Genomic DNA, 27,651 nt, shown 5'->3' with positions numbered 1-27,651 from the left:
CAGCTCAAATGTCACCTCCCATGAAGCCTTCTCTGATTTTCCAATCAAACTTAATGACTCTTTCTCCTACACCAATGGCTCTCAACCTTCCTAATGCCGTGACCCTTTACTACAGCTCCTCATGTTGTGGTGACCCCCAACCATAAAATTATTTTTGTTGCTACTTCATAACTGTAATTTTGCTACTGTTATGAATCGTAATGTAAATATGCAGGATGTCTTAGGCGACCCCTGTGAAAGGGTCGTTTGAACCTCAAAGGGGTCACGACCCACAGGTTGAGAACCGCTGTCCTTAATTGTATTTTGATTTAGCCCCAGTTTTGCCCAGACTGTGTTGTACATTTAGGCTCCTCAAAAGCAGGGATCCTGCCTTAATATGCTCCCAATTTGTCTGCCTCCAATTTCTATTGGTACTCCCTAAAGGTATGACGTGTGTTATTCATTAGTTCTAAGGAATGGTGGAGGCAATTTGGTAGGTTTAAGCTGGGGAAGAAAAGGCTATAGAAAGTCTCATGACTGTGCCCAAGTATTGGAAGCGATGCCTTATAAAAGAAAGAAAAAATGGTTCCATGAGACATTTGAATTGAGGTCACCAGGTAAAAGTTACAAAGAAGCAGATTTCAGCCCAATATATGAAAGACCTTTTTAATTAACAAAACTAAAAGGGGCCCAGCCAGTGTGGCTCTGAGGTTGAATGTCAACCCAGGAATTAAGGGGTGGCTGGTTCAATTCATAGTCAGGGCACATGCCAGGGTTGTGGGCCCAATCCTCAGTAGGGAGCGTGCAGGAGGCAGCTGATCGATGATGTTCCTCTTTCATAGATGTTCCTATCTCTTTATCCCTCTCCCTTTCTCTCTCTCTAAAAATCAACAAATATATATATATATATATATATTTTTAAAAACTAAAAGGGGAAGAAACTAACATTCACCAATAACCAAGAGTTGAACACTGCTGCTGTACACACATTATTTCTACTCCCACATAGTCTTATAACATAGTTTCCTCTTTTATAGATGAAGAAACCAAAATTCCAAAAGGCCAAAGACCTAGTGTAATTTCACATAGTCTATCTCCCTCGCCTGTTCCTTCATGAGGACGCAATCTCCCTCTCCAGACTGCCTGACCTTTCTCAGGAATTCTATACCAGGAATGTGCTAGGGTGTTGGTGTAGCTAATACTTGAATTTTTTTTCTGTTTCTAAAATCCTATGACTCAGAAATTTTCAGTCTCTGACATCAGTTTAATGGAAATAGACCTATCTTCTGTCATCCTTTTTGTGGAAAAAAGCTATAATAATAAAAGCATAATATGCTAATTAGACCTGACGAAGCCGGGGCTGCGAGGGAAGCTTGGGTCCCGTGCCAGAGGGAAGCCGGTGCCAGCAGCCGGGGGAAGGAAGGCCTACTCTTGCACAAATTTCATGCATCAGGCCTCTAGTATGTCATAAAACTCTTAATTAAGAGTACTACAAATTATCATTACATTATTTCATGTATTATTGGTCTCATTAGTTCATATATATGAAACTGTTTGGAGGACACAGTTTTGGAAATACCCATACTCATAAAATTGACTTTATCCTAGCCAATAGGGGCTATAGTTTTCAAACAAGAGCTACTCTATCTGGGGGGAAAAGTGATAATATGCCTAACTTGTCACCTGACTCTAGAAGTCAGATGGATGAGGTACTCAGCCCTGCTGTCCTGATTGCAATCCATGCTGAAAGTGGGCCCTGCAGACTGAGTCGCAGCACCCCGAGGGCCAGCTCCTGGGGCAGGCAGCCAGTGTTCTGAAGCAGCTGCCATTTTTCTTCGGTAATTCATGTGTGAAAGTGTCTCCGCTGTAAGAATGTGGGTCATCTTGTTCTTTTTCCCAGAGCCAGGCTCTTATCAGACCAGAAGCGTCTCCTCATATAAAATGCATCCAAGCTGCGAGGTTCCTGGATGATAAGGGTAGTTGCTCATTCCAAATACATAACTCTTTTCATCTATGACATCTTATATTTGGCTTCACTGTTTTCTGTACTCAACAGGGCCTTAGAATCCTGGAGATGGTGTACATGCTGGTGTAACGTAGAGATAATGAAAAATGATTGAGTAGTTCTATCTTCGCAATTCATAATGTTTCTTTAATTCAGCATCTCTCTTTCCAGTTGTGAAGTCATTGCCTTGAATTTGAGCAAAGCCTCTGTTCCTGAGTATGTGTGTGTGTTTTAAATAACATTTTGGCATGTGCTATGAAACTCCTCTGCACTCTGCTCCCTCCCCCCACCCCTCCCTCCAGTCAGAGGAGAGATGAATCACCAAATGACCTTCCAGGAGTATCTAAAACCAGTTTAGTTTAGTTTGTTTGTTTGTTTGTTTTTCCAGTTTTTCATTCACCCTACTTTATTTTCCCAGAAAATATATCATAGGTATCCTCCTCTTCTTCCATTTCTAGTGTACAAAATGTGTTGTTCTTGGATAGAGATGGAAATAGAGAGAGGGAGAGAATGAAATCCGTATCTTGCAAAGTAGAAATGCCATCAAAACATGACTATGACATTGATACTGCTGTGGGATCATTTAACACAGTTAGCCTCAAGTTTAACTGACATGACTCAGAGAGGAGAAGGATTCACTCAATATCAAATAGTGCTTTCGTGGTAGAGATATAACCAGACCCCATTCCCTGGTCCTCATTGCATAGCCTTAAAATATCACAGCTTCTGAGAAGTCTTCCACATTTGCAATCAAGGCCAGACTGAGGCATCAGCCCCCTCAGGGCTTGGAGGATGCTATCAGGGCAGTGTGTCTGGTCCTTACTCACAGTCCTGTTACAGACCTCAAGGATCTGGAACCCATGGAATGAAATCCTCAAATAATTATCTGCCATTGTTTTCTGCACTCAGGTTCTAAAGACAAAGATAGAAAAGGTGAGAAAATAAGGGATTTATTGAAAAAGCAATATCATATATGAGTCCTCTTATATGAAGTATCTCAAATGGTCAAATTGATAGAGATGAAGTAGAATGGTGGCTGGAGGGGGCTGGGATGAAGGAATAATGGGGAGTTGTTGTTTGATGGGTACTGTATCTTAGTTTGGGAAGATGAAAAAAGTTCTGTGGACCAATGATGGTGATGGTTGCCCATTGTGAATGTACTTAATGCCACTGAAATGTACACTTAAAAATAGTTAAAATGGTAAATTTTACGTTATGTATAGTTTACCATAATAAAAAAGCACTATCTTTGGTACAATCTGGAATTTCCATACCCTTGTGTGTATGCATCCCTAGAAATAGGCTATGGTGCCCTAAAGAATAGTAGTAACAAATTTATACTATCTTGTATTTGCCTTGCATTTTTTGTTGTTGTTTTTAAAGAAATTTCACATGCATGATTGTGTTTGATAGTTACCAAAACTGTCATGAGAAGGGCATGACAGGCATCCCTGTCCTTATTGTGCAGATGAGTAAACCGGGGCTCCACATGACACAGCTGATAGATTAGAGTTGTTACTAGAACCCAGGGCTTCTGATTTGTGTTCTTGGAGCCAAGCAAGATCCACTTTTGTAAAAAGTGTTAGATTGATACTTAACATATTATTCTTACTAACCCTGGAAAGTAAACGAATATATTTTATTTTATTATTTTTTAATCCTCATCTGAAGATATGTTTCCACTGATTTTAAAGAGAGAGGAAGGGAGAGGAAAAGAGAATGAGAAAGAGAGAGAGAATCAGTTTCTGGTTGCCTCCCATACACACTCCGACCAGGGAGTGAACCCGAAATCCAGGCATGTGGCCTGACTGGTAATGGAACCTGTGACTTCTCGGAACACAGTTCGATGCTCTAACCAACTGAGCCATACCAGCCAGGGCTAGACTAATATATTTTAGAAGAATTTTCCATAACTTTGAGCACTGAAGTGGTTTGGAGGAGGTTTTTACCATGAAAATAAATTAACTTAGCCACCCTATTGTCTAAATTCTGATTACCTAAGATTTTATTGTACAGTAATAATACGGGCAAATACTTATATAGGAGTTGGCTATGTACCAGGTACTATTCTAAGTGCCTTGACTATACTAACTGATTTACAAAAGTGCATTATTTATAATTTATTGAGACTAGTATGTACTAAACAGCCTTTGAAGGGCTTTAGGTACTTTATCTCATTTAATCAACCTAACAGTCTGACTCAGCAGGTATTACTAGAGCTTCTAGATGTTAAATAATTTGCTGGAAGATGCCGGATTAGAAGTGACATAGCCAAGACTCAGATCCAGGTCTGCCTACCTCTTTACTTGTACTCACACAGATGGCATAGTGTGTGTCTTTGTAATCACTGTCATCTCCAAATATTAATTATGTCATTCAGCGGCCGGGGCAGTGTCCACGTGTGGCTGCTGGTTGGCTCATAGCTTACTTCTTGAGGGACTTCTAAGTTTCTCTCTGAAATTCTGGCTGGAAATTTGATGCAGTTGCTGAAAGCGGAAGAAATACAGCTTTCATGTTCATGCGCAATTTGCTTTTTCATTTTCTTTTATTATCCTGAGACTTACTGTAAATCACACTTTCCCATCAGTCCTGGGGGTTCTGATTATGTTCATGCGGTCCAGCTAAGAGCAAGGGCAGTAAATTACTGCCACTTTGTTTGAAAATTTTTTTAGCCACAGTACATTAGCTGCTTTTGTTTGCTTTTCCACTGGTGGTGTGCACGTTTTTATTTCAGAATTGGTGTTTCTTGAATGTCTCATTTGTGAATAATGCAGCTTGCAAAATGGAATGATTGGAACAAAAATATGCAAGAGGATGTCCTGTTGGCATATGTAAGATTTTAAAGCATTTACAGCCAAAATGAGTTCTCAAGTTCTCTTTCACACATGCACATGCACACACACACACACACACACACACACACACACACACACACACTCATTTGCTGCATTTTCCTGTTCTCTCTGTTCTACTCCAGTTCCCAAAAAGCAATTATAAGGTTATGAACAATACAGCAACTGATATCAGGTAACTACCAAGACATACCTTCTTCTAGGCTTCTCTAGGTATTTTTGTTTATTTGAAAGATTGATAGATCAGAGGGTCAGGGGTCGTGTTTTATTGTAAGTTTCTGTTCCAAATTTCTGGACATTTTCAGTACAAAAAAAGAATAAAAGTAAAAGGAAAGAAAAGGAAAAAGAAAGGAAATCTTTTAAAAGGAAAAATGGGGCTAATAAGAACCAGATCCTAAAGTGATTGTCAAAATGTCAAAAATAACTGCTTTTCCTTTATTCAATAGCATTCATCTTGAGGCACCTACGTTTCTGTAGAATCTCCTAATGGCTTGCCTTGATTCTCTTGCTGGGCCACCCATAAATAGAGTGGCTTCTAAAGCGATACCCAAATCCTCAATAGCTTTCAGTAATTGGTGTTGGAGTTCAGTGGAGACATTCGTTTATGGTCTTCAAATCTCATCTTCTAATAAAGTGGCCAGGAGGGAGGCAGCCTAGCATGCCCTGGCAACCAGGGATTGAGGTGCCCTCACCAGCCAGCATTGTCATAACCTTCACAGGGTTATCATAAAGGCTTTAGAAAACAATGATAATTATGCGGAACCTAAATGAGTGTGAAAATTCACTTTTATTCTGAAATTTGTTAGTTTCTACAGTGTCTTTGGAAAGGATTTTAGTGCACATGAAGACGGAGCTTAAGTTAGAGAATTCTCATCATTATCAATAATCTATGCAGTGGTTATTTCATTTTCTTGGACTTTGTGATAGACAACTTTCAGGGAGGCTGCCTACGTTACAATAACCCCTGGTGTCTAATAATCGCGGCCGTGTTTATATTTGGAGCCCTGAGGAGAGCTGATTGGACCTGGGGTGGATACCTGACTCTCATTGGGTCAGTCAGAATGTCTGTCCTGGGAATTTGGAGTTGGGACTCAGAGACAGCCAGTCAGTGTGTGTGAGTTGCTGGTAATGCCATGAGATCAACATGGGGGCTGTAGAATGATCACCCTCTGCTGTGAATGCAGAGAACTCCGGAAATTTGGTTTGCAGAGAGTGCAGAGAAAGGAGATTTAAGCAGATTTCTAGCAAGAATCTAGAGATTGGGGGTGGAGGGAGAATCTGGACCTGGTTCCCAGCAGCTTTCCAGTCTCGGTTCCTGTTCCTCTGAAGGCCTGGCTCGACTCCTTGCCAGGCTGCATGAGAAAACCCTTGCATCCTGTGTTAAATTCCCCACTCACCTCGCCCATCCCTCCTCACCTTCTTACACAGCTTGAGTTAGCTTCTGTAAGCTTTTACATGCCATCAGAGTCTTGACAGGCTGATTACAGAGATGGCCACGTAAACAAATACATTGATGATCATAGTTACTCTTCAGTGCCCGGGGAGGTTTGGGTTGGGAATGAACCTCAGAGATCTCTTAGTCCTGTCCTCTCATCAGACAGATGAGGAAATGCAGACTATAGATGCGAAGTGATTACCTAGGGTCACACAGCCAGTCCTCAGGGCAGCCAGTGCTTTTTCTAGGCTGGCTCCCTAGTGACTGCTATCTATCCATTCACCCAGCCAATCAATACATAGAGAACAAGTTCCTGCTACATGACAGGTCTTAAATATGTGCTTTCCGTGTATTGCTAGGTAACAAACCACTCTAAACTCAGTGGCTTCAACCAGTCACTTATTATCTCTCCAGGTTCTGGGAGTTAACTAGACTCCACTAGATGGTTCTTGCTCAGGGTCTTTCATGTGGCTACAGTCAGATGTCTTGTTTCTTAATATTTTTATTGATTTTTAGAGAGAGAGATGAAGGGATGGGGAGAGAAAAAGAGAAACATCGATGTGAAAGTGGAATATTGGGACCAAGCCCACAACCTGGTCATGTGCTCTGACCAGGAATGGAACCAGCAACCTTTCGGTGAATGAGATGATGCCCAACCAACTAAGCCATAATGGCCAGGGCCTGTGCTTTTTTTTTTTTTTTTTTTTTTTTTTTTTAACAAACTGTGTGATAGGATCAAAGATCTTTATGCTTATTTTCACTTCATTCCACGGGATTCCCTAGCTGAAGGCCACTTGGCTAGCCCATCATCAGAGCAAGTTCATCCAGGAATCTCCCAGAGTATGCTCCCATCATACAGTCTCTGTGTCTCTCTTGTGACACTCTTTTCTACTATCTGTGATAATGCATTCGTATCCTTGTCTCCTTGGGAGCCCTGTATAATCAGGGACCATGTCTGAATCATTTTTACTTCCTAGCACGGAATCTATCACAAGGTGCGTCTTCAGTAAATGTATGCTCTTCTAAAGAATGTATTTTACTCCCTAGAATCTCAGATGGGAATTGTGATCTCGTGTGTCTGCTTTTCCCTGGATTCCTGAGGTCAGACCTAATCGGGGATGAAGAAATAGGGATACAAGCTCGGAACCCCAGCAAACCCTCCTCCCCATCACAGCTCCTCCCAGCCCTATCCTCCCTGCCCTGCTGGGTCAGCTCACATTTCCTGAAGCCCAGCTCTAGCTCAGCTCTTCCAATGTCTGCACAGGTGTATTTTCTTACTATTCTCCTGTTTTCCACTCCTCTTTATTCCTCCCCTCCCCAAAATGCCTGTGCATTCCAGCAAGAGGACAGGAAATCTGGGCTTTCTCTCCCTCTCCACTCTGCTCTGGGTCTTGCCCAGTCTGCCTGATAAAAGGCAGAGGACTGCCCACCCACCCCCCCACCCGACCCCCACCACGGCTGCATACTAACCCCAGCCTGCCCATTTTGATCTCTCTTCCAAACTCCTTCAACACTCAACCTCTTGACCACACACTTAGCTTTGACTCTCACTCTGACTTGTACTTTCAAATTAGATTCTGGAATATTTCCTCCTTTCTTCAAGATCTTAAGGGGCTCCTGAAGGACAGAGACCATATTTCCTCCTTTGCAAAAATCCCATGGATTGCTAAGTGTCACGTCCTTTGCAAATCCTTCTCTGTTGCCCCAGGTTTAGAAGCGGGTTACATGTCCTCTGTCACTCTGAATATACCCAGCTCATAATGATTGTTTCTTTACATGTTTCATTCCATAGCCAGGATGCAAGACCTTTGAGCACAGGCACGTAAACCCATTTGCTCTTTTATTCGTTAAATATTTTACGCATCTCTCCACAGCAAACCTGTGCTAGGTTTAAGGTGCTATAACAATGAAAAAGGCCTGGTCACAGTCTTGTGTGTTTGATTGTTGCCACTTGCTGCTAAGAAAATAGTATCCACTTCAGTTGTCATCTCCAAATTATTCAATACTTTTTTGTGTTCTTGAAAAACCAGTAGTGTTTTTAGACACAAAAAAAATGTCTAATTTTTGTGGAATTTGGTTCAAAAATTGAGGACAGAACCACTCCATTCATAACAGAATATCCAGGTGACAAGGATTTCTCCCATGCATTGTCCCGCTACCAGGAGATATGAGGTGTGGCCAAGTCAGCAAATTCTTTCAAATTTCAAAACACAAATCTTGCACAGTGAATGGAGATGAGAGGAAAGACTGGTGTGTGTGCCCTTGCATGTTCCCTGAAGTTTATATTCTGGGAAAAGCTGAACTGGAATGTTGGGCTCAGTGGAATTGAGTTGGAATGCTGATTGGCGCACAAAGGGATTTGTTCCCCGCTCAATCAAGATGTGACTTTAGAAAAGTGAGATGGTGGAACTGTGTGGTCCCTATAGGCATAGACATTCCTTGGCCAGAATGGCAAACTTGTCTTTTGAAAGCCACTGGGCTCCATTTAGAGCATCAAACACTCGAGAATTTATTATGACTGGACAAAAGCCGCTTCCTCACGGAGTCAGGCCAGGATAGTGAAAATACACAGTGACTTCTTTGAAGGCCCAGAGTGTAGCTTGGTTCTTCCTCGCACCGGGCTCCCCAACAGGCCTGAAAACACAACTGTTACCTTTGCATGAGGCAGAAGCATCCACAAGCTTCCCTAGTGAGCATCACGCATCATGCTGATGCTGAGGCGTCTCCTATCCATAGTATTGAAATCACAGCGATGACTTATGATGTGTTCTGTTTGCATTGGCCCACAGCCCAAACCAGAAATGTATCTCAGGCTTGGCCTTCTAGATATTATCTCCAGTCATTTAAAAGTTCATTATGCAAACCCACTCATCCTGTCCCGCTATAGTTAAGGTCTGTCAGCATTTTACAAAGGCTTATAACTCAACCATAAAGGGGGAGAATGCAGTTTTCAGGTTGCACTGTGGCATGCAGGGCCTCAGCCCAAGAGTCAAAAGCGTTGCTTTTTTTGTTGTTTTTAAGTTAGAACCTTACTGAGTTATAGTGAAGCAAAGTACTAGCTTGTGCTTTTTCTGGTCTTATTTGGTTTGATTTTCCAGGGTTGGGAAGTGACTCATTCAAAGGTAGCTATACCCTCTATCAAGAATTTACTTATGGATTTACTTATCAGATTAGTATTCAGCCGAAAATGGTGGCTTTGTGAAAAAAAATTATAAAGTTAGGATGGATGAAGATCAAGGGAGTTTAGAAATAAGTTTGGAAATATTTCTCTAAGATGCGGGGACCAATTTTCATGCCAATCTGTGTCCTTTTGAATTTTATTTTCAAGAATTGTATTATGTCAAAATCAAGTCATTATCCTGAACATATTTCTGCTCATATTTCTAAATATGTAATTCCCTCTTAAACATGGAGGGTATGTTCCAATACGTGGATGCTGGAAACTGCAAATAGTACTGGACTATACACTGAGTGGCCAGATTATTATGATCTCTGAATGCATAATAATCTGGCCACTCAGTGTATATCCTATATAATAAAAGGCTAATATGCAAATTGTCCCCTTGACCAGGAGTTCGACCAGCAGGCAGGCCGGCCAACCGCCCATGTCTCCTCCTCCTGGCCAGGCTGGCTGGACCCCATCCATGCACGAACTCATGCACTGGGCCTCTAATATATATATTGAGTGGCCAGATTATTATGCGTTCAGAGATCATAATAATGTGGCCACTCACTGTATATATATTATGTTTTTTCCTGAACCTACATACCTTTTCACTTAAAGGAAACACTTTAAGGTTACTTTTTAACATATTTGAATTGCCAGCACCACTACTCTTGTGCCTTGGGCCATTATTAAGTAAAGTAAGGGTTACTTGAGCACAAGCACTGCAATAGTGCAGCAATATTGCAACAGTACTGATAACCAAGAGGGTGACTAAGTGACTGCCGGGGGTGGTTAGCGCATACAGCATGGATACACTATACCAAGAAATGATTCCCGTCCTGGGTGGGACTGAGCAGAATGGCATGAGATTTCATCACACTATTCAGAGTGGTGCACAATTTAAAATTTGTGAGTTGTTTGTTTCTGTAATTTTCCATTTAATTTTTTCAGACCACAGTTGACCACAAGTAACTGAAACTATGGAAAGCAAAACCACGGATCAGAGGGGACTACTGTATTCTTATTATTACTACATTTAAATGACACATGCACACATGATAAACGTGAAGTAACAAAATGATACCAAATAATAAAAACAGTTGAAAAAATATTAATAAATTGGATACTGGAATAAATCACAAAAGTTTGTAACTAGAAAAAAGGTTCCTGAATAACCTTGTTGGCAGTTGCCAGTGATCCAATTAGATAACCTGCTCTTGGAGTCAAAACAAGGGCTGGTAAAGATCATCTGGATAGTTGCAGGTGAGTTGATCATGGAAGAAGTTCTTAATGACAGCAGGGTATAAAATAGTAGATTGAGAAGGGACAAGTTGGGATGGGTATTGGATAGAACTGGGTTCCAATCCCAGCCACAATGAGCCTAGCTATGCTAAAACCTCTATAAGCCTGGGCATCCCATAAACATCAAAAGAAAAGAAGTGCTGTGCTGGACTGGGGGTTTCTAGAAAGGTTAAAATGCAGTAATATATGTAATTGACTGATGGAGTCAGTGTTCAACACATTTGTTCCCCTCTCCTACTTTTATTAATTATAGCGGGGACTCAAAGCAATCTAAATGTTGAAGGTCAGTCACTCTGTAGATCTTAACTACTTAGAAGGAAAAACTAATTTCCCTGAGCTTTTAAGAGTCCATTTACATACAATTGTCCTACTTATTAAAATGACCTATTCATTAAAACAAGTCTCTAGGTAGGGAAGTTTTCTTAAACTCCTTTGTGTTGCTGTGTGTACTTACTGTGCTTCCTAAGGAAAGACTTACAAAGGCAGTTGTCTTTACCCATTAATCCAGATTTATAGGGGGGTTTGCTCTAAGTGCACATTTGCCGAACCCTTTCTGATGTATGTGCGCTTCCTCCCCAAAAAGGAGCTACATTATTGACTGTTTGATGCCTTTGGTCCTGTGGACACCCTTTAAACCCACTCCTGTTACTCAGAGGTCACCATCCAGAGCTCAGCTTGGCACATTAGGACTTGAGCTCTCAAGAAAACGTGAGTGTTAGGCCAGCACCCAGCCCAGTCCAGCACAGCACTTCTTTTCTTTTGATGTTTATGGGATGCCCGTGGCAGCTTTGTCCAGCCAGGAAATGTTTACTTTCATCAAGCCATCTCTCTATCTGATTGAGGACATAGGTTTGAAACTGGGGAGTTCAAGGCAGAAGTTTGAGTTGGAGAAGTGGTTCACTCTTTATCGCTAATATGACCTTAGGCAACATGATTAACAACTCTGACTTGGGGATTGTAGTGGAAAATCCTCCTAGATACTTTTTAGCAATAAAAGCTGGGCTCAACAGGAAGCCAGGCAAGAATCGGTGGTCAGGAAACTGTAGCTATGACTTTAGCCAAGAGTTCTCTTGTTGACTGCAGAGGAATCATTTGAGGACCGTCTAAAAAAATGCTTATCCTGAACTGCACCCAGGATCAATTAAATTAGGATCCCAGGTATCAGTGTTTTGTTTTGTTTATTCCCCAGATGATAGTGATGTTCAGGGATGGTTGATCTTATGATAACTCCCTGTAGTGAATGCATTGAGGTTCCAGGGATGAGCTATCTTATTTAACCTTCACAACATCACTACTGGGTACTTATAATTATTAACTCACTAGAGGCCCAGTGCATGAATTCATGCACCTCATATGGGCCATGAGGCTGTGGTGGGCACAGGGGCAGGTCTCGGCCCATCATCACGCCCCTGCCCAACCCCTCCCGCCACAGTCCCCAGTCCCCTCTCTGCCTGCAAACCCACTCCCAGCTGCTCCCACACACTGACAGGCTGGCCCTGCTTGCACCCGCTGATGGTGTGGAGCAATTGGGGCTGACGCCATCAGCAGGTGCAAGCGGCAGCTGCTGCCACGATTGCCCCTCAGGAGCAGGGCAGGGGGGTGGAGAAGCCCTCAGGGGTGATCGGGGCCCGCAGCCGCTGCTCGCAACCGCCTACAGCGTCAAGCGATCGGACCGGTGCCGGGCACTGGCAGCAGGTGCAAGCGCTGGGCAGGACCATGGCACATGGAGCAAAGAATTTTCCGTAACCACCAGAGGCTCGCCCGGATGACAGTGACTAGTGCCCCGCCTTGGTCTGGCGCCCCCGCTCACTTGCTCCACCATCCCACCACTGCGGACACCCGCCATGGCCCATGCCCGCCCCCTGGTGGTCAGTGCACATCATAGTGACCAGTTGTTCAGTTGTTCAGTTTTTCTGCCATTCAGTCTATTTGCATATTAGAGTTTTATATATATAGATTTTGCAATTGAGGAAACTGAGACTTGGAGATATTAAATAACAGCAAGTGAGAGATGGTACTCAGATATGAAGCCAAGCTGTCCAATTCCAGAACTATGTTCTTAATGACCATGCTGCCTCCATTAACATGAATAGTGCCAGTGGGAGCTAAGGTCCAGCAAGTGGGGTCACCCAGTGGCCTTAGGCCCTCTCCATACTTTCAGCTTACTGACCTGCTCTCCGTGTGTTCGGAACTTCCCAGCAGCCCCACGTCAGATAACAAACTGTGGTTATTCAGAAGTCCCCTGCTATTTCCACTGATTTTTATTAAATGCAGCTTGTGGCTCAGACTCAAGAATGCACAAGCCGATTTAGATTACATTTTGCATTGAGTTTATTAAGATAAAAAATATTTCCCGAGATAGTGAGTCAGAAGTATTTATGGTGAAGTGTGCTGAAAGTGAATGCAGGTTGATAGCGTGAACAGAATGTTCTCTCAAAGTCAAATGTGATGACCTAACTGTGTTTGGCAGCCTTCCTTTATGTTTAGCTAAGCATTTTATTTCATGTCGGGAACCTCCTCCCTCCTCTGAAAAGGATCGGTCCTGTAGGAGACGAGGATTTTGGCATGCTCCTCTTTGATACTGAGACCCAGGCCCTGAGCCTAATTGTAACTGGCTCCCCGGCTGACTGGCTGGGTTGCCATGGCAAAGGACTGTTAAACTCTTTATATCTCAGTTTCTCTCACCTGTCAAAACGGGAATATAACTCTTGGCCCCGCCTCTCTCCCTGAGGAGAGTGGGAGGGCACTTTGAAAATTAAGTAATAAATGTTGGGAGGGATTTGTGGATGTGACGTCTTGTCAAACGAGTAAGTAATAAATGGGGTGTCGCCGAAGCTCATTTGCCCAAAATACACTTGAGCCTTCCATTTACTTAATCAACCAGCATTTATTAAATGCCTATGAAGTTCCCAATAACACATGGAGTGCTGAGGGAAATACAAAAAGGAAAAAAAGAGGAAATAGAGTCTCAATTCCCAGAGAGCACATAAAATTCTTTTTTCTCACAGTTCACTTTTTAGGTTGATTAAGCGTCAGTATGAACGTTGCCTGGGCTGTATTTAAAAAGCTCATTCTCGATGACTTCCAGTTACGTCATATGTGACTAGTAGTGATTTAGTTGTTCTCAGCACCAGCAGGTATTGTCACGTGCTGGAAGGACTCATAAAAAGAGCAAGGCTATTCTGTAGTCCTAGTTAGAGGTGGTGGTGGACAATGAGAGACAGTCTGGGTTTGTAGGGAAGCGGTGCATTGGCTAACAGTATGGTCTTTTGTGTCTCCAGGTCTAGGTCTGGGTCCTGGCTCTGCCACTTCCTAGCTACATAACTTGGGGCAATCACTTAATCTCTCTCTATCTCCTTTCCTTATCTTGAAAGTGAGGGTGATGATAGTATCTACCTCATAGGATTGTTTTCAAGATTAAATAAATTAATGCATACAAGGTACTTAGAATGGTGTCTGGTACCTCATAAATGCTCAAAAAATGTTAGCCATAATCATCACTTTCTGTAGGTAATGGAAAAGATGGTAGCAGTGAAAGAATACTGTCATTTCATTTTCCTACATTACTAGTATAAAAATATCAAGTCTCTTTTTATTAAGTTTCAAATGTTTGCCCAGATCTACCACAATCACTTAGGATTACTCCCAAATCCCAAGCTGCTTATTCAGAAATAGAAAACAGGCCATACAATCCTCTCTCTGGCTTATGGTGTTAGGACTAAACCATTTTGTTCTGAGAGCCTCACACTAGACTAGGACCGAGAGGAGCAGAGAAGGTGTTTTGTTTTGTTTTGTGGGAGGCAGCAAAAGTTATGCTCAGACACAGTTGGCTGTCTTGCTTGCAATTTAGCACAGGTTTGCTGTGGGGATTACAATAATTTTACAAGCCAATAGCATATAGGATAATATCTCTTAATGAGCAAAATCCTATATAATGAAAGCCTAATATGCTAAGTATCCAGTTGTCCCGTCAGCCATTCAACCAATCAAAGCGTAACATGCTAATGATATGCTAAGGCCACGCAACTGCTCGCTATGACGTGCACTGACCACCAGGGGGCAGACAGTCGAACAGTCACTATGACGTGCACTGACCACCAGGGGGCAGATGCTCCGACTGGTAGGTTAGCTTGCTGCTGGGGTCCGGGCGATCAGGACTGAGCGAGACGGGCCGGACATGCCCTGGAGCCTTCCCATGGTCCCTCCCCAGTTGGCCAACCTCCCATGTCCCTCCCCATACCCAATCATGCACTGGTGGGGTCCCTCAGCCTGGCCTGTGCCCTCTCGCAATCCAGGACCCCTTGGGGGGTGTCGGAGAGCCGGTTTCGGCCCAACAGCGGAACAACTGGTCGCTATGATGCACACTGACCACCAGGGGGCAGACGCTCGATGCAGGAGCTGCCCCCTGGTGGTCAGTGCATTCCCACAGGGGGAGCACCACTCAACCAGAAGCCGGGCTCAAGGCTGGAGAGCGCAGCAGCAGTGGCGGGAGCCTCTCCTGCCTTCGTGGAGTGCTAAGGATGTCCAACTGCCAGCTTAGGCCCACTCCCCTGAGGGCTCCTGGACTGCAAGAGGGCACAGGCCAGGCTGAGGGATCCCCCTCACCCCCCGAGTGCACGGATTTTGTGCACTGGTCCTCTAGTAAAGAAATAACATATTGCAAATAAATGACAGATTAATTACACTATTGTTCCAGGCAAGGGGAGGTGAAGGAATAAAGTCCAAGTTTAATATGAGGTGCACCTTTTTATAGGAGGTGGCACTGGGGAGAGTAGGCAACCAACCAAAGAGCTGACTCCCGGCTGCCAGCACAAAAGTAAAAGTCCCCTGTTCCCAGAGCACATTGCTAGGGAACAAAGACGCCTGTGTTGGGAGGCTGCTGATCTCTTTCTCCAGGCCTCTGCAGGGTTCATCACCACTGTCTGCATGCAGTGCCTTGCCAAGACAGGAGCGAATTCCCAAGGGTCTACTGAGCGTTTTTAGGTTTTACCCAAACCCAAACTCTCCAGTAGCCCTCACAAGCTCTCAGTATTTATAGTCTAAATGTCCCCTTGCCCTTGTTTCTTCTCCACATGTCCTTCCCATGCTCCCCCAGGGGCCCCTCCACAGCTCTGCTGCTGACTGCTTATCAAGGACAACAGATGTAGAATGATGACATCCTGGCATGACTTCATTCTTATATCAAAGCAATGTGGGATGCTGACATACTGATACCACTTACTTCATTCTTCTATCAAAGCAACTTTTTTTTCTTTGTTATAAACAACTTGAATTAAAACAACTCCACTTAAGTCACAAACAAGTGGATTTGAAATTGAACCTATTACATACACAACAAAAGGGCAGCTGTGAGTGTGATGGAAAGAGCACTGAGCTTGGAGTCCAAATCCTGGCTTTGTCTTCTCCTAGTGGGATAGGTCTGGGATAGGTCCTCTGAACCATAGTTTACCCATCCCGACTGTGCAAAAACAATCCTATCTAATAAAACATTAATATGCAAACTAACCATCACTCCATCCCAAAGATGGCGGCGCCCATAGCCACAAGATGGCAGCGCCCAGTCCTTTCAGCCCCACCCGAGTCCCCTAGTCCCAGGGGAACAGCCCCTGAGAGTGGGCAGCGTGAGCGACCTGGTGGAATGCTTGCTTCGTAGCCGCGGCCACAAGGCAAGTGTTCCCCACCCAGCAACGGATGGGCCTCTGGCCAGGCCAGGGTGCGGAACGCTTGCATCGTGGAGAGCCTCTGGGCAGCGGGCGTGGAGTGGCCAGGCCCCGCAGAGAGCTACTGGTGCACGGATTTGTGTGCAGAGCTACTAGTGGTAGATAAAAGTGCTGGTGTCTTAGCACAAATCAAGATAGTGGTAACGAACTAACAAATTATGCTAGAAGTCGTACTCTCCACCATCATGCACTTCATTTTTTTAAAGCTAACTGTACTTAAGATGGTCTTTAATGAAGTAGTAAAAATTACTAACATGATTACATCTTGACCCTTCGGTACATGTTTTTAATATTCCCCATGTTGAAATGGGAGGTGTACATAAGCACTCCCACTCACTGCAGAAGTACTATAGTTGTCACAAAGAAAAGCATTTGAGTTGTGAGCTGAACTGCTCATGTTTTTACTTGAATGACTGACATTATTCTTGAATATTCTTGAAAATGAACAAAATGAACCTGTCATATTAAGTAAACAGGAAATGATGTTAATTGCCAACCACCATGAGCTTGACAGCTTGCCAATCTTTACTGAAGAGCTTGGTGGTGATTCTATTGAATACAGTTTTTCTATATTGCATGATCACGTGTGTCCATATTTGGAAGATTTCCATAACTCATTGAGCCAATGTTTTCTAAATGGGTAATGCATTGTGTTTCAAAATCATAGGTGGGTAAAAGATCTTTAAAGAGCAGAATAAGCCAATTCACTTAAGTGTAACAGATTACGAAAAGTTCTTTGCTATGGCTTCAGATTTCACATTGCAACTAACCTTTAAGAAGCTACCACTTGTCGAATTTTGTCGTAGTATCACAAAAATGATATCCTAAATTATCTGAATAAGCTATTCAAAGACCTCTCTTTTTTTCCAACTGTGAGAGGCCATATTTCTTTCATACACTTCAACCAAAATGTCATTCTCAACAGACTGAATGCAGAAAGAAGAGACTCCAACTGTCTGCTTTTAAGCCCAATAATAAATTTACAACAATATAAACAATGCCACTCTTCTTACAATTGTATTTTTCATTAAAATATATTTATGTTAAATATATATATATATATATATATATATATATATATATATATATATATATTTATGTTAACAAGTAATGAGCTTACTTTTAACTTTTCAATAAATTAGTAAAGAAATATTCTAAACTTATCTCTTTGAAGTATTCAGTATTTTAAAGAGTATATTGGCATCCTGAAACTAAAAAGTTTGAGAATTTCTGTCCAAAAACATGGATGCTGCAGTTAAAATGATTTTTTTAAAAATAGACATTTCTAATACTTTTAGTTTCAGAGCAAAATTGAAAGGAAGATAAAGAGATTTCCTGTATACTCCTTGTCCCCACACATGCATAGCCTCCCCCATTATCAACATCACCTACCAGAACGGTACATCTGTTGAAACTGATGAACCTACATTGACACATCATCGTCACCCAAATACCATAGTTCCCAGTACTGCTCACTCTTGGTGTTGTGTAGAATGATATGTGTATAATGATATGTACCCACTATTATAGTACCAGACAGAATATTTTCACTGCCCTAAAAAATCCTCTGTGCTCCAACTATCCATCCCACTCCTCCCCTCCACCCCCACCCCCTGGAAACCACTGATCTTTTTACTGTCCTCATCATTTTGCCTTTAACAGAATGTCATATAGTTGAAATTATACAATATGTAGCCTTTCCGATTGGCTTCTTTCATTTAGTAATATGCATTTAATTTTCCTTCATGGTTTTTTCATGGCTTAATAGCTCATTGCCTTTCAGTGCTGAATAATATTCTATTGTCTGGATGTACTATAGTTTGTCCTTTCAGCTACTGAAGGACATCTTGGTCGCATGCAGGTTTTGGCAGTTAAATGAATAAAGCTACAAACATCTATGTGTAGGGTTTTGTGTGAACATAGTTTTCAACTCCTTTGGGCAAATACCAAGGAGAAATATTTCTGATCAAATGGTAAGAGTATGTTCAGTTTTGGAAGAAACTACCAAATGGTCTTCCAAAGTGGCTGTGCCATTTTGCATTCCCACCAGTAAAGAGTGAGTTTCTGTTGCTCCATGTCTTGGTCAGCATTTGGTGTTGTCAGTGTTCTGGATTTTGGCCATTCTAATAGGTGTCTGGTGGTATCTCATTGTTGTCTTAATTTGCATTTCCCTGATGACATATGATGTGGAGCATCTTTTCTGGGCTTATTTGCCATTTTTATAACTTCTTTTGTGAGGTGTCAAGTTCTTATTTTTTGTAAATCAGATTGTTTATTTGCCAATTATTGAGCTTTAAGAGTTCTTTGTATATTTTAGATAACACTCCTTTATCAGATGTGTCTTTTACAACTATCTTCTCCCAGCCTGTGGCTTTTCTTCTCTTTCTCTTGGCTTTGCCTTTTTAAGAGCAGAAGTCTTTAATGAAGTTTAGCTTATCAGTTATTTCTTTCATGGGTCATGTCTTTGGTGTCATATCTAAAAAGTCAACATACTCAAAATTATCTAGGTTTTCTCTTATATTATTTTCTGGGAGTTGTTTTAAAATATTTTTATTGATTTTTAGAGAGAGAGGAAGGTAGAGGGAGAGAGAAACATTGATGTGAGAGCAGAATATTGATTGGCTGCCTCCTGCAGGCCCCCTACTGGGGATTGAGCCTGCAGTCATGACCAAAACATTCTAGATGCCTGCCCTTATGGGCATGTCATCCTGCAGAGCAGACAGCCACTTAAAAAGCCATCCCAGTTTAGGGGTCAAGAAAGGACAGAACAATGGGAGGTACGGTATGAACCTACCCTAGGATGGATAGTCAGGAAAACGAAATAATAGGAAACTCCATATACATGAAAAACAGACCAATTTTTAAAAATTAAACTTAATTTTTTTAAAATAAGTTATTTTCTCAGCAACTGGATTCCACAATATCAGTATGATGTTTAAAATGTTATATTATTAAAGAATAAGCTTAAATAAAATTTATTTTATTATTAAAACATTTAATGTAGTAAAACTCAAAAGAATCCAATGCAAAATATACATATGTTATGATTCCATTTACTTGAAATTTTAGAACAGGCAAAATTAGTCTTTGATGATAGGAAATCAGAGCTGTAGTTGCCTGGATTGGGAGCAGGAGAGTGGGTGGGAGCAGGGATTAGCTACAAAGGATCTTGGGGTACTTTCTGGGATGTTGAGGATGTTTTCTATCATTCCCAAATATGTTTTTATTGATTTTAGAGAGAGAGAAAGGAAGAGGGAGAGGTAGAAACATCAACAAGAAACATTGATTGGCTTCCTCCTGCACTCCTCCTACCAGACATGTGCCCTGACCCGGAATGGAACCGGTGACCTCTCAGTCCAATAGAAGATGCTCAACCAACTGAGCCACACCAGCCAGGGCTGTTCTACATTTTGATAGGGACATTGGTTACATGAGACTATGCATTTATCAGTACTGTATAACTAATATCTGTATATTTCCTAGAATGTCAATTATTTCTCAACTAAAAATTAAATGCATAGTGTTTTATATATTGTAATGTGTTATCGTTGATATAAGGAACATTATGGAAATATTCCTCAGTCACTGCCTGCCAGCAGCCTGGCTTTCACAACCTTTATATCATCACTGGTGGAAGATTTCTGACATCTTCCTGATCTTGTTCCATGTGAATATACGCAGGTCCTCTAATAACTTCATTTCATTCAACATTGTTTCATTTATATATTGATAAGATGCCTTGGGAACTTAACTCTTGTTTAGTTCAATTAGCCTATGGTAAAATTCGTTTAGTTATACGTTGTTTCCCTTAAAGTTGCAGAACCTATCCACAACATTAAGTGATTTACTATAGATAATGTTGCTTCTGTTTTTCCAGTTTTTCATGCTTTCTTTCTTATCAAAAGTGGACAAGCTGGAAGGATCTTTGCCACAATGTTAATAATGGTGTTATTTTGGGGTGAGGAGATATTAGGTGAATTTTACTCCTTTTTCTTTTTCACTGTATTGTTTGAGTCTGTAACAAGGATCATGAGTTTTGTTTTGTTTCTTAATGCTCTCAACACAAAAAAGTACTTTTTTCCTTGGGTACTGTATAGTCATTTGAAAACTTAGGGGTTTATACCATGGTTAGGAACACATTTCCTTCCAAGCAGCGGGCCCTATGGGTGATTGTTAATGGTCATGGGGTCTCGGTAAATGGATGCTTTCCTGCCTCGTCTGTCTCTGCCACGCCGCTCCTGTTCAGTCTCTCTGTGGTGCTGGGCACCGTGCCGTGGATTTGGGGTACCTGGAGGTGCTCTCCCGCTGTCTGCGCCTCTCACCTGCCTCCTTCGCCCTGTGCTCACAGATTCTTACCTGACCCTCGATGAACCCATGAATAACATCACCACGTCCCTGGGGCAGACGGCTGAGCTGCACTGCAAAGTCTCCGGGAATCCGCCTCCCACCATCCGCTGGTTCAAAAACGACGCGCCCGTGGTCCAGGAGCCCCGCAGGATCTCCTTCCGGGCGACCAACTACGGCTCTCGGCTGCGGATTCGAAACCTGGACACCACCGACACGGGCTACTTCCAGTGCGTGGCGACCAACGGCAAGAAGGTGGTTTCTACCACCGGAGTCTTGTTTGTCAAGTTTGGTAAGCAGCCTCCTACCTGGGAGGGCCTTTGGCCTTCAGCCTCCATGGGGGTGCCAACGGAGGTGGGGGTGGAGCACGTGCTGAGAATGTCCTGTGTGCCCAGCAACCCTAACGCTGGCACCATTGCACCCATTTTACAAACAAGTCCTGCAGGCCCAGTAGGTACCTACCGTGCTCAGAGTTGCCCAGCTAAGTAACCCACAGAGCAGGAGTAGAATCCAGATCGGGCTGAGCCCACAGCCCCTCCTCTGGGCCAGTGAGAGAGAAGTTGGACAGGTTTGCAGCACGCATGCTCTTTTCTGCCCAGGGGCCATCAAAGGGCCCCGCGGTTGCAATCAGTGTCGGGGTGCAAGCACTCAGCCTCACTGGACACTCCCTGCGTCCTGCAAGGAGCCTACTCCACGGACTCATTTTTCAGCACTTGTCTTAGCATTTGCCCTCAACTGTGGGGCATAGACAAGTTCTCGCTGGTATGCTATTTTGTAGAGGTGGTTGGGGGAAGGGAGCGCAACTGGAGCAAAATAAGAAATCCCAGAGAAATAAATATCACTTCAGGAGGTTTGAGAACTTGAATCTGCCATGGTTTGACTGCACCCATGCTCACCGGCCAATAACCCAGCCTGACAGTTGCCTTTGTTTTTCTTTCATTTCTTCAGGCCCCCCTCCCACCGCAAGTCCGGGATCCTCGTAAGTACTTTTATCTCCTCCCTCCTTATGTCTAAGTGTTTCTCCAGAGATTTCTGGGGCAAAGGCAGTGTTATCCGCTGCTTGGGCCAAGACACAGTGTTTCCAGAGTTCATTCCGTTTGGCCCTGCCCTCATTCCATTTTGCTTTTTCTCTGATATGAAGATTCACAGGAGACTAGCATTGGCAGTACTCTCAGGCATGGTGGGGTTGATTCTGAATGATCAAAGCAAAAATCTACTTACATTTACTATTTGGAAATTAATCTAACATTATTTACAACAATGGGTTTTGTAAAATGAAGCCAACAAGTGATACAGTGCTGTCTTAAGAATCTCATACTCTGGCCTTTAGCGTAAAAGGGCCTATTCTAGGTTTCTGTAAGCATGTACTTTGGGCATTTAACAGGTCAACAATTAGGTGATCACTTTATTTTTTATTCCCTTTAAAGAACTCAAAGGCCGAAGTTCTTACTCACATAGGGGAAGAATGCCCTGTGCTTGGGTAGAGAGTTACATGAAGTTTGATTTATTCTGAGTCCCTTGCTAATGGAGTCCAAAGATCCAGTTTCTTTCACTGACACTATTGTTGATGCATTTGTCCATTTTTCTTGCCAAGGGATTCTCTTCTTTTGCTCCACAAGTGTCCACTCAGGGTATTTTTTAATGTGTATTTTTATTTGGGGGAGGGGACTCATTTATTAAAGCTCTTGCTTTGCAAGAAAATATTTTTTTATATTTTTAGACTTCTGAAATAAAACTCAACAGGTTCTGCCATGAGAGCATCAAAACGTCTGACCTAGACTATACCCGTGGCAAACATAGCCACTTTATTTGCTCTAATCCCTTCTGTGCCACTAATTACAATGTGGGATATTTTAATATATTTGTGTGTGCCTGAGGGCCCAGTGGCCCACAATCCCATTTTTAATAAAAATAGGTAATGGGTAAAAATAAACATTGGCCATCAGCCACACTGTTCTGCTATTTCATCAGCTGGTTAAAGGCAACTGTAAAAGAAATCTTTAAAATCACCCAAGTGCTAATTGCATTCTACTGGCCCAGGTAGAAAACCTTGATTGATCTAAAATAGGTCAGAAGTTTGGTCACTCTGCATTGCATTTCTTGAAGTTAATCTTTTTTTTTTTTTTAATGATCTCATGATTGATATGTGGAATCCGTTTGAAGTCCTATTTAAACAAAGATTACAACTTTTGTTACTTGCTGTAAAAATGCTTCCCACCCGGGTACCTTATTTGTTCCTGTTAATCTGTGTTTCAAATGTGGTTGATAATCTGTATCCCAGGTTGATTAATGTGGTTTTCACTAATCTGCCTGTGTTATTAAGCACTGGGCTGTTGACTTTCTGCCTGCTGTATTTGCATCAGAAAGTTCCTTTCTTTTGGAAGTTTTACTTTGCTGCCACCTTCCTGGTGAACCCAGTTTTTTAATTTTACTCAAAGATAGTACAGAAGCTCCCCCTTTTCTCTGGGAGGTACATTCCAAGACCCCCCACCAGATGTCTGAAACCACAGATAGTACTGAACCCTGTATATGATGTTTTTTCCCTAAACATACATCCTCTTTACGGCTTCTCTTTGGCATTTCCAAATTGCCAGCATCACAACTCTTGCACTTTGGGGCCATTATTAAGTAAAATAAGGGTTACTTGTTTACCAGCACTGTGATACCAGGATAGTCAGTCTGATTACCGAGACAGCTACAAAGTGACTAACAGGCAGGTAGCATATACAACATGGATACACTGAACAAAGGATGATTCACGTCCTGGGCAGGACAGAGAGGTGAGGAATGGCGTGCAATTTAAAACTTATGAATTGTTAATTTCTGGAATTTTCTATTTAATATTTTTGGACCGAGGTTGACCGCAGGTAACTGACACCATAGAAAGCAAAATCGCAGATAAGGGGGGCTGACTACTATGTACTACTTTTGTGAGCTGATGTCTACGGAGAGGGTATTGAAGTTCTTCAAGATGCTTGCCCGTAGCTAAAAGTATCCTTTGATGTCAGGCTGTTCTATATTAGCTGTCCATTTTTCCATCATGTTAGTCAGTGGGAGCATGAAATGTATAGCTGCCGTTTTTGCTTGGGCCGAGCTTACAGTAAGATGCAATTGACATGGGAAATTGATTGGCAGTTCAATCTTCATTCTCATTGGGGCATTGCCAGTTGGCATTTTTATATCCTTTTTTCTCTTTCCCTTAGAAATCAATGACGTATCCTACTTTTTTTCCTCAGCTGCCACTACTTAACCCTGTCTCTAAGAGTTTCTCTCTTCCTAAGATTAACTCCAAAATAGAATGCGAGTTCCTTTTCCTGTCCTCATAGTCCCCAACAAGCAGCCAGACCTCACGACAATGGGACAGGTGGAACATCACAAAATGACAGCCATGGGGAATATCAACATTTAGGATTGTTCCGAAAGCCTTTGTCAAGCTGCACAATCCTTTTTCCAAGAGAGGAGTGAAGTGCATTTATAAACTTGCTCTGTTTACTCAAAGGTGGCACAGCTGAGTTACTATAAGGAGATCAAATGCAAGTCCATGGCACAACCCTAACGCTGGATGAGTGAAATTTAGGTGAATGAGACGTGGTGAGAGCTAAGTGCCATTGGAGGCCACAGGGCTGGCTACACCGCCGCCAACTGGGAAGGACTTGTCCCTCAGGTCCATGGCCCAGGAAGGCAAAGCATGTGAGATCCTGGTCACTCCCTGTAGATTCTGCGTTAGGTGTTCACATGAAGCTTCTAGCATGGCATTCTAGTTTGTAGTAGGAGCAAGTTTGAGATGTTAGTAGTTTGGCTTCTGTTCATAGCTTCAGGCTTTATTTTCTTCTGTCATTGCTGCGTCCTGGCCCACCTCGAACAATACAGGGCCTGGGGCATGAGTACAAGAGGAGGCCCACATACCACACGTCTAAATATTTAAAAGTTATAAATCACGCTGGCAAACTGTTAGATGAAATATGTTCTATCCTCCCACGCTGACAAATATACCTTCATAATGACAGAATAAAAAATACATGCAGAGTTATGGTTTTTATCTGACTGAAAGCCAGGAACTATCAAAAGACGACTTTAATCATTATTATGCATGTCTTGGTGTTCTGTTAATGGGCCAGAGATATTATATATAATTTATAGATTGTTATATATGGGTTCCATTAAAATTTTTTTATGGCCTTCATTTCAGCAAAATGACTACCTATGTTGTTTTACACAAGATTTGTACATAGTGAGTATTTTTTGGACAACAATGCCAGATTAGAAAAACTTTCTTGAGTCACCGTAATTCTTACTTTTTAAAACTAATTATAATTTGGAGAAACTATGCTTTCTTGATCCAGTAGCGGTTATAATTCTCAATGAAATTCCTAAAGCAGTACTTAAATTTGCTAAGAATTTTAGCAAATGAACTAAGACTTTTGTATCTCATATTTAAATAGAGTAATGGGGTCTATGATAATCATTATTGTAGAATATATTACAAAGTATGATTTCGTCATAAAATCAGTATCATGTTTTACACATTATCCTGTATATGTACAAATTTAAGAGTAGTGTGAATTGTTTAATGTATTAGTTTTCTAGGGCAGCCGTAATAAATTACAACTGAATGGCTTAAACAAATTTATTATCTCATGATCTGGAGGCTTGAAGTGGGAGATCAAAATGTTGACACGGTTGGTGCCCTCTGAGGGTTACGAGGAAGACTCTTCTGGTGATTTGCCACCATTCTTTTTTTTTTTTTTTAATGTATTTATTGGTTAGCCCTAGCCGGTTTGGCTCAGTGGATAGAGCCTCGGCCTGAAGACTGAAAGGTCCCGGGTTCAATTCTGGTCAAGGACACATGCCCGGGTTGCAGCTCGATCCCCGGTAGGGGGCGTGCAGGAGGCAGCCAATTGGTGATTCTCTCTCCTCATTGATGTTTCTATCTCTCTCTCTTCCTTCTGAAATCAATAAAGAAAAATTTTTTTAAATGTATTTATTGGTTTGAGAAAGAGAGCAGTGGTGGGGGGCGGGAGAGAAACAACGATGTGAGAGAGAAACATCGATCATTGCCTTCGCATGTGCCCTGACCAGGGATCGAACCTACAACCTGGGTATGTTCCCTGACTGGGAATTGAACCACAACCCTTCCTTGTACAGGATGATGCTCAACCAACTGAGCCACACCAGCCAGCATTCTTGGCTTGTAGAAGTATCACCGCAATTTCTGCCTTGATATTCACATAGCCTTTTCCCTGTTTGTGCGTCTCCGAGTTTCCTCTTTATGAAGACACCAGTCTTATTGTATTAGGACCCATCCCAATAACCTCATTTTAACTTGATTACCTCTGTAAGGACCCTATTTCCAAGTAAGGTCATATTCTGAGATACTGGGTATTAGGACTTCAACATATGGATTTGGTAGGGGGTGGGGGGGGCGGGATAATTCTACCCATAACACTTAATATTGCAAAATTTTTTTCATCCATGTAAAACTCTTGCAAACATTACTCTAATTTATAAGAACTTTCAGAAGCACTAGCTAAATGTAAAGAAAAGTGGGAAGCCCAGCTGGCATGCCTCAGTGATTGAGCGTCAACCTATGAACCAGGAGATCCCAATTCGATTCCCGGTCAGGGCACATGCCCAGGTTGAGGTCTCAATCCCCAGCATGGGGCATAAGGAGGCAGCCAATCAGTGATTCTCTCTCATCATTGATGTTTCTATTTCTCTCTCCCTCCCCCTTCCTCTCTGAAATCAATAAAAACTATACTTAAAAAAAAGAAAAGCAGGAAAATGGATGCTTGGAAATATTGGGAATGATGGTTGTGTAAGAACCTATTGCATTCAAACTGGAAAAAAATTTGACAAGTTGATTTAATTATCTGTTCTCTTATTGAAGTGCTTTTGCCACTGCTACCCTTCCTGTGCTCTGAGCATTCTCTGTCTCCTCCACTGGCAGTGGCACAACACACAAACCTTCGCAGTTGCCTTCTGATACATGGACATAGGGCAAGAGGTGTAGAGATGTGACTCCTGGGGCCAGAACAGTCTTAGTCACAGGAGCGGATGTTAAAGGTTTGGAGTATACTGTGCCAGCACTGAGTGGCAGAGTGCCAGATCCCAGGGGCAGAGAATCCCTTGTGTGCTCTTTACGCTTATTAAATTACTAGAGGCCCGGTGCATGAAATTCGTGCACAGGGGTGTGTGTCCCTCAGCCCAGCCTTCACCCTCTCCAATCTGGGACCCCTCAAGGGATGTCCGACTGCCTGTTTAGGCCTGATCCCGGTAGGATCAGGCCTAAACGGGCAGTTGGATATCCCTCTCACAATCCAGGACTGCTGGCTCCCAACTGTTCACCTGCCTGCCTTCCTGATTGCCCCTAACCGCTTCTGCCTGCCAGCCTGATCACCCCCTAACCACTCCCCTACCAGCCTGATTGATGCCTAACTGCTCCCCTGACAGCCTGATTGCCCCTAACTGCCTTCCCCTGCAGGCCTGGTCACCCCTAACTGCCCTCCCCTGCAGGCCTGGTCACCCCTAAGTGCCCTCCCCTGCAGGCCTGATCGCCCACAACTGCCCTCCCTTGCAGGCCTGGTCCCTCCCAACTGCCCTCCCCTGCTAGACATCTTGTGGTGGCCATCTTGTGTCCACATGAGGGCAGCCATCTTTGACCACATGGGGGCAGCCATCTTGTGTGTTGGAGTGATGGTCAATTTGCATATTACTTTTTTATTAGCTAGGACTAGAGGCCCAGAGCGCGATATCACATGGCCCTGCCCACCTGTGCATGCCCCACCCACCGTCTCACTCGCAGCCCCACCCACCTGCCTGCCACAGCTTGCAGTCGGGCCAGCCTCACG

At 42.7% G+C, this 27,651-nt stretch overlaps 1 protein-coding gene across 2 annotated transcripts in view; it reads left to right on the top strand.

Moving 5' to 3' along the window:
• The window catches only part of ROR1 (receptor tyrosine kinase like orphan receptor 1), a 402,917-nt gene that overhangs the window by 241,231 nt on the left and 134,035 nt on the right, over positions 1-27,651 (top strand). For both annotated transcript variants that reach the window (XM_079777940.1, XM_079777939.1), the window contains 2 exons: positions 20,808-21,095; positions 21,752-21,782. In XM_079777940.1, coding sequence (XP_079634066.1) covers positions 20,808-21,095; positions 21,752-21,782 — 319 coding nt within the window. The remainder of the gene's footprint in view (positions 1-20,807; positions 21,096-21,751; positions 21,783-27,651) is intronic.

Source organism: Cnephaeus nilssonii (assembly GCF_951640355.1).
Source record: "Cnephaeus nilssonii genome assembly, chromosome: 7".
Classification (NCBI taxonomy): domain Eukaryota; kingdom Metazoa; phylum Chordata; class Mammalia; order Chiroptera; family Vespertilionidae; genus Cnephaeus; species Cnephaeus nilssonii.
The sequence above is the reverse complement of the archived record's forward strand: the minus strand, read 5'-3'. Positions and strand labels throughout refer to the sequence as shown.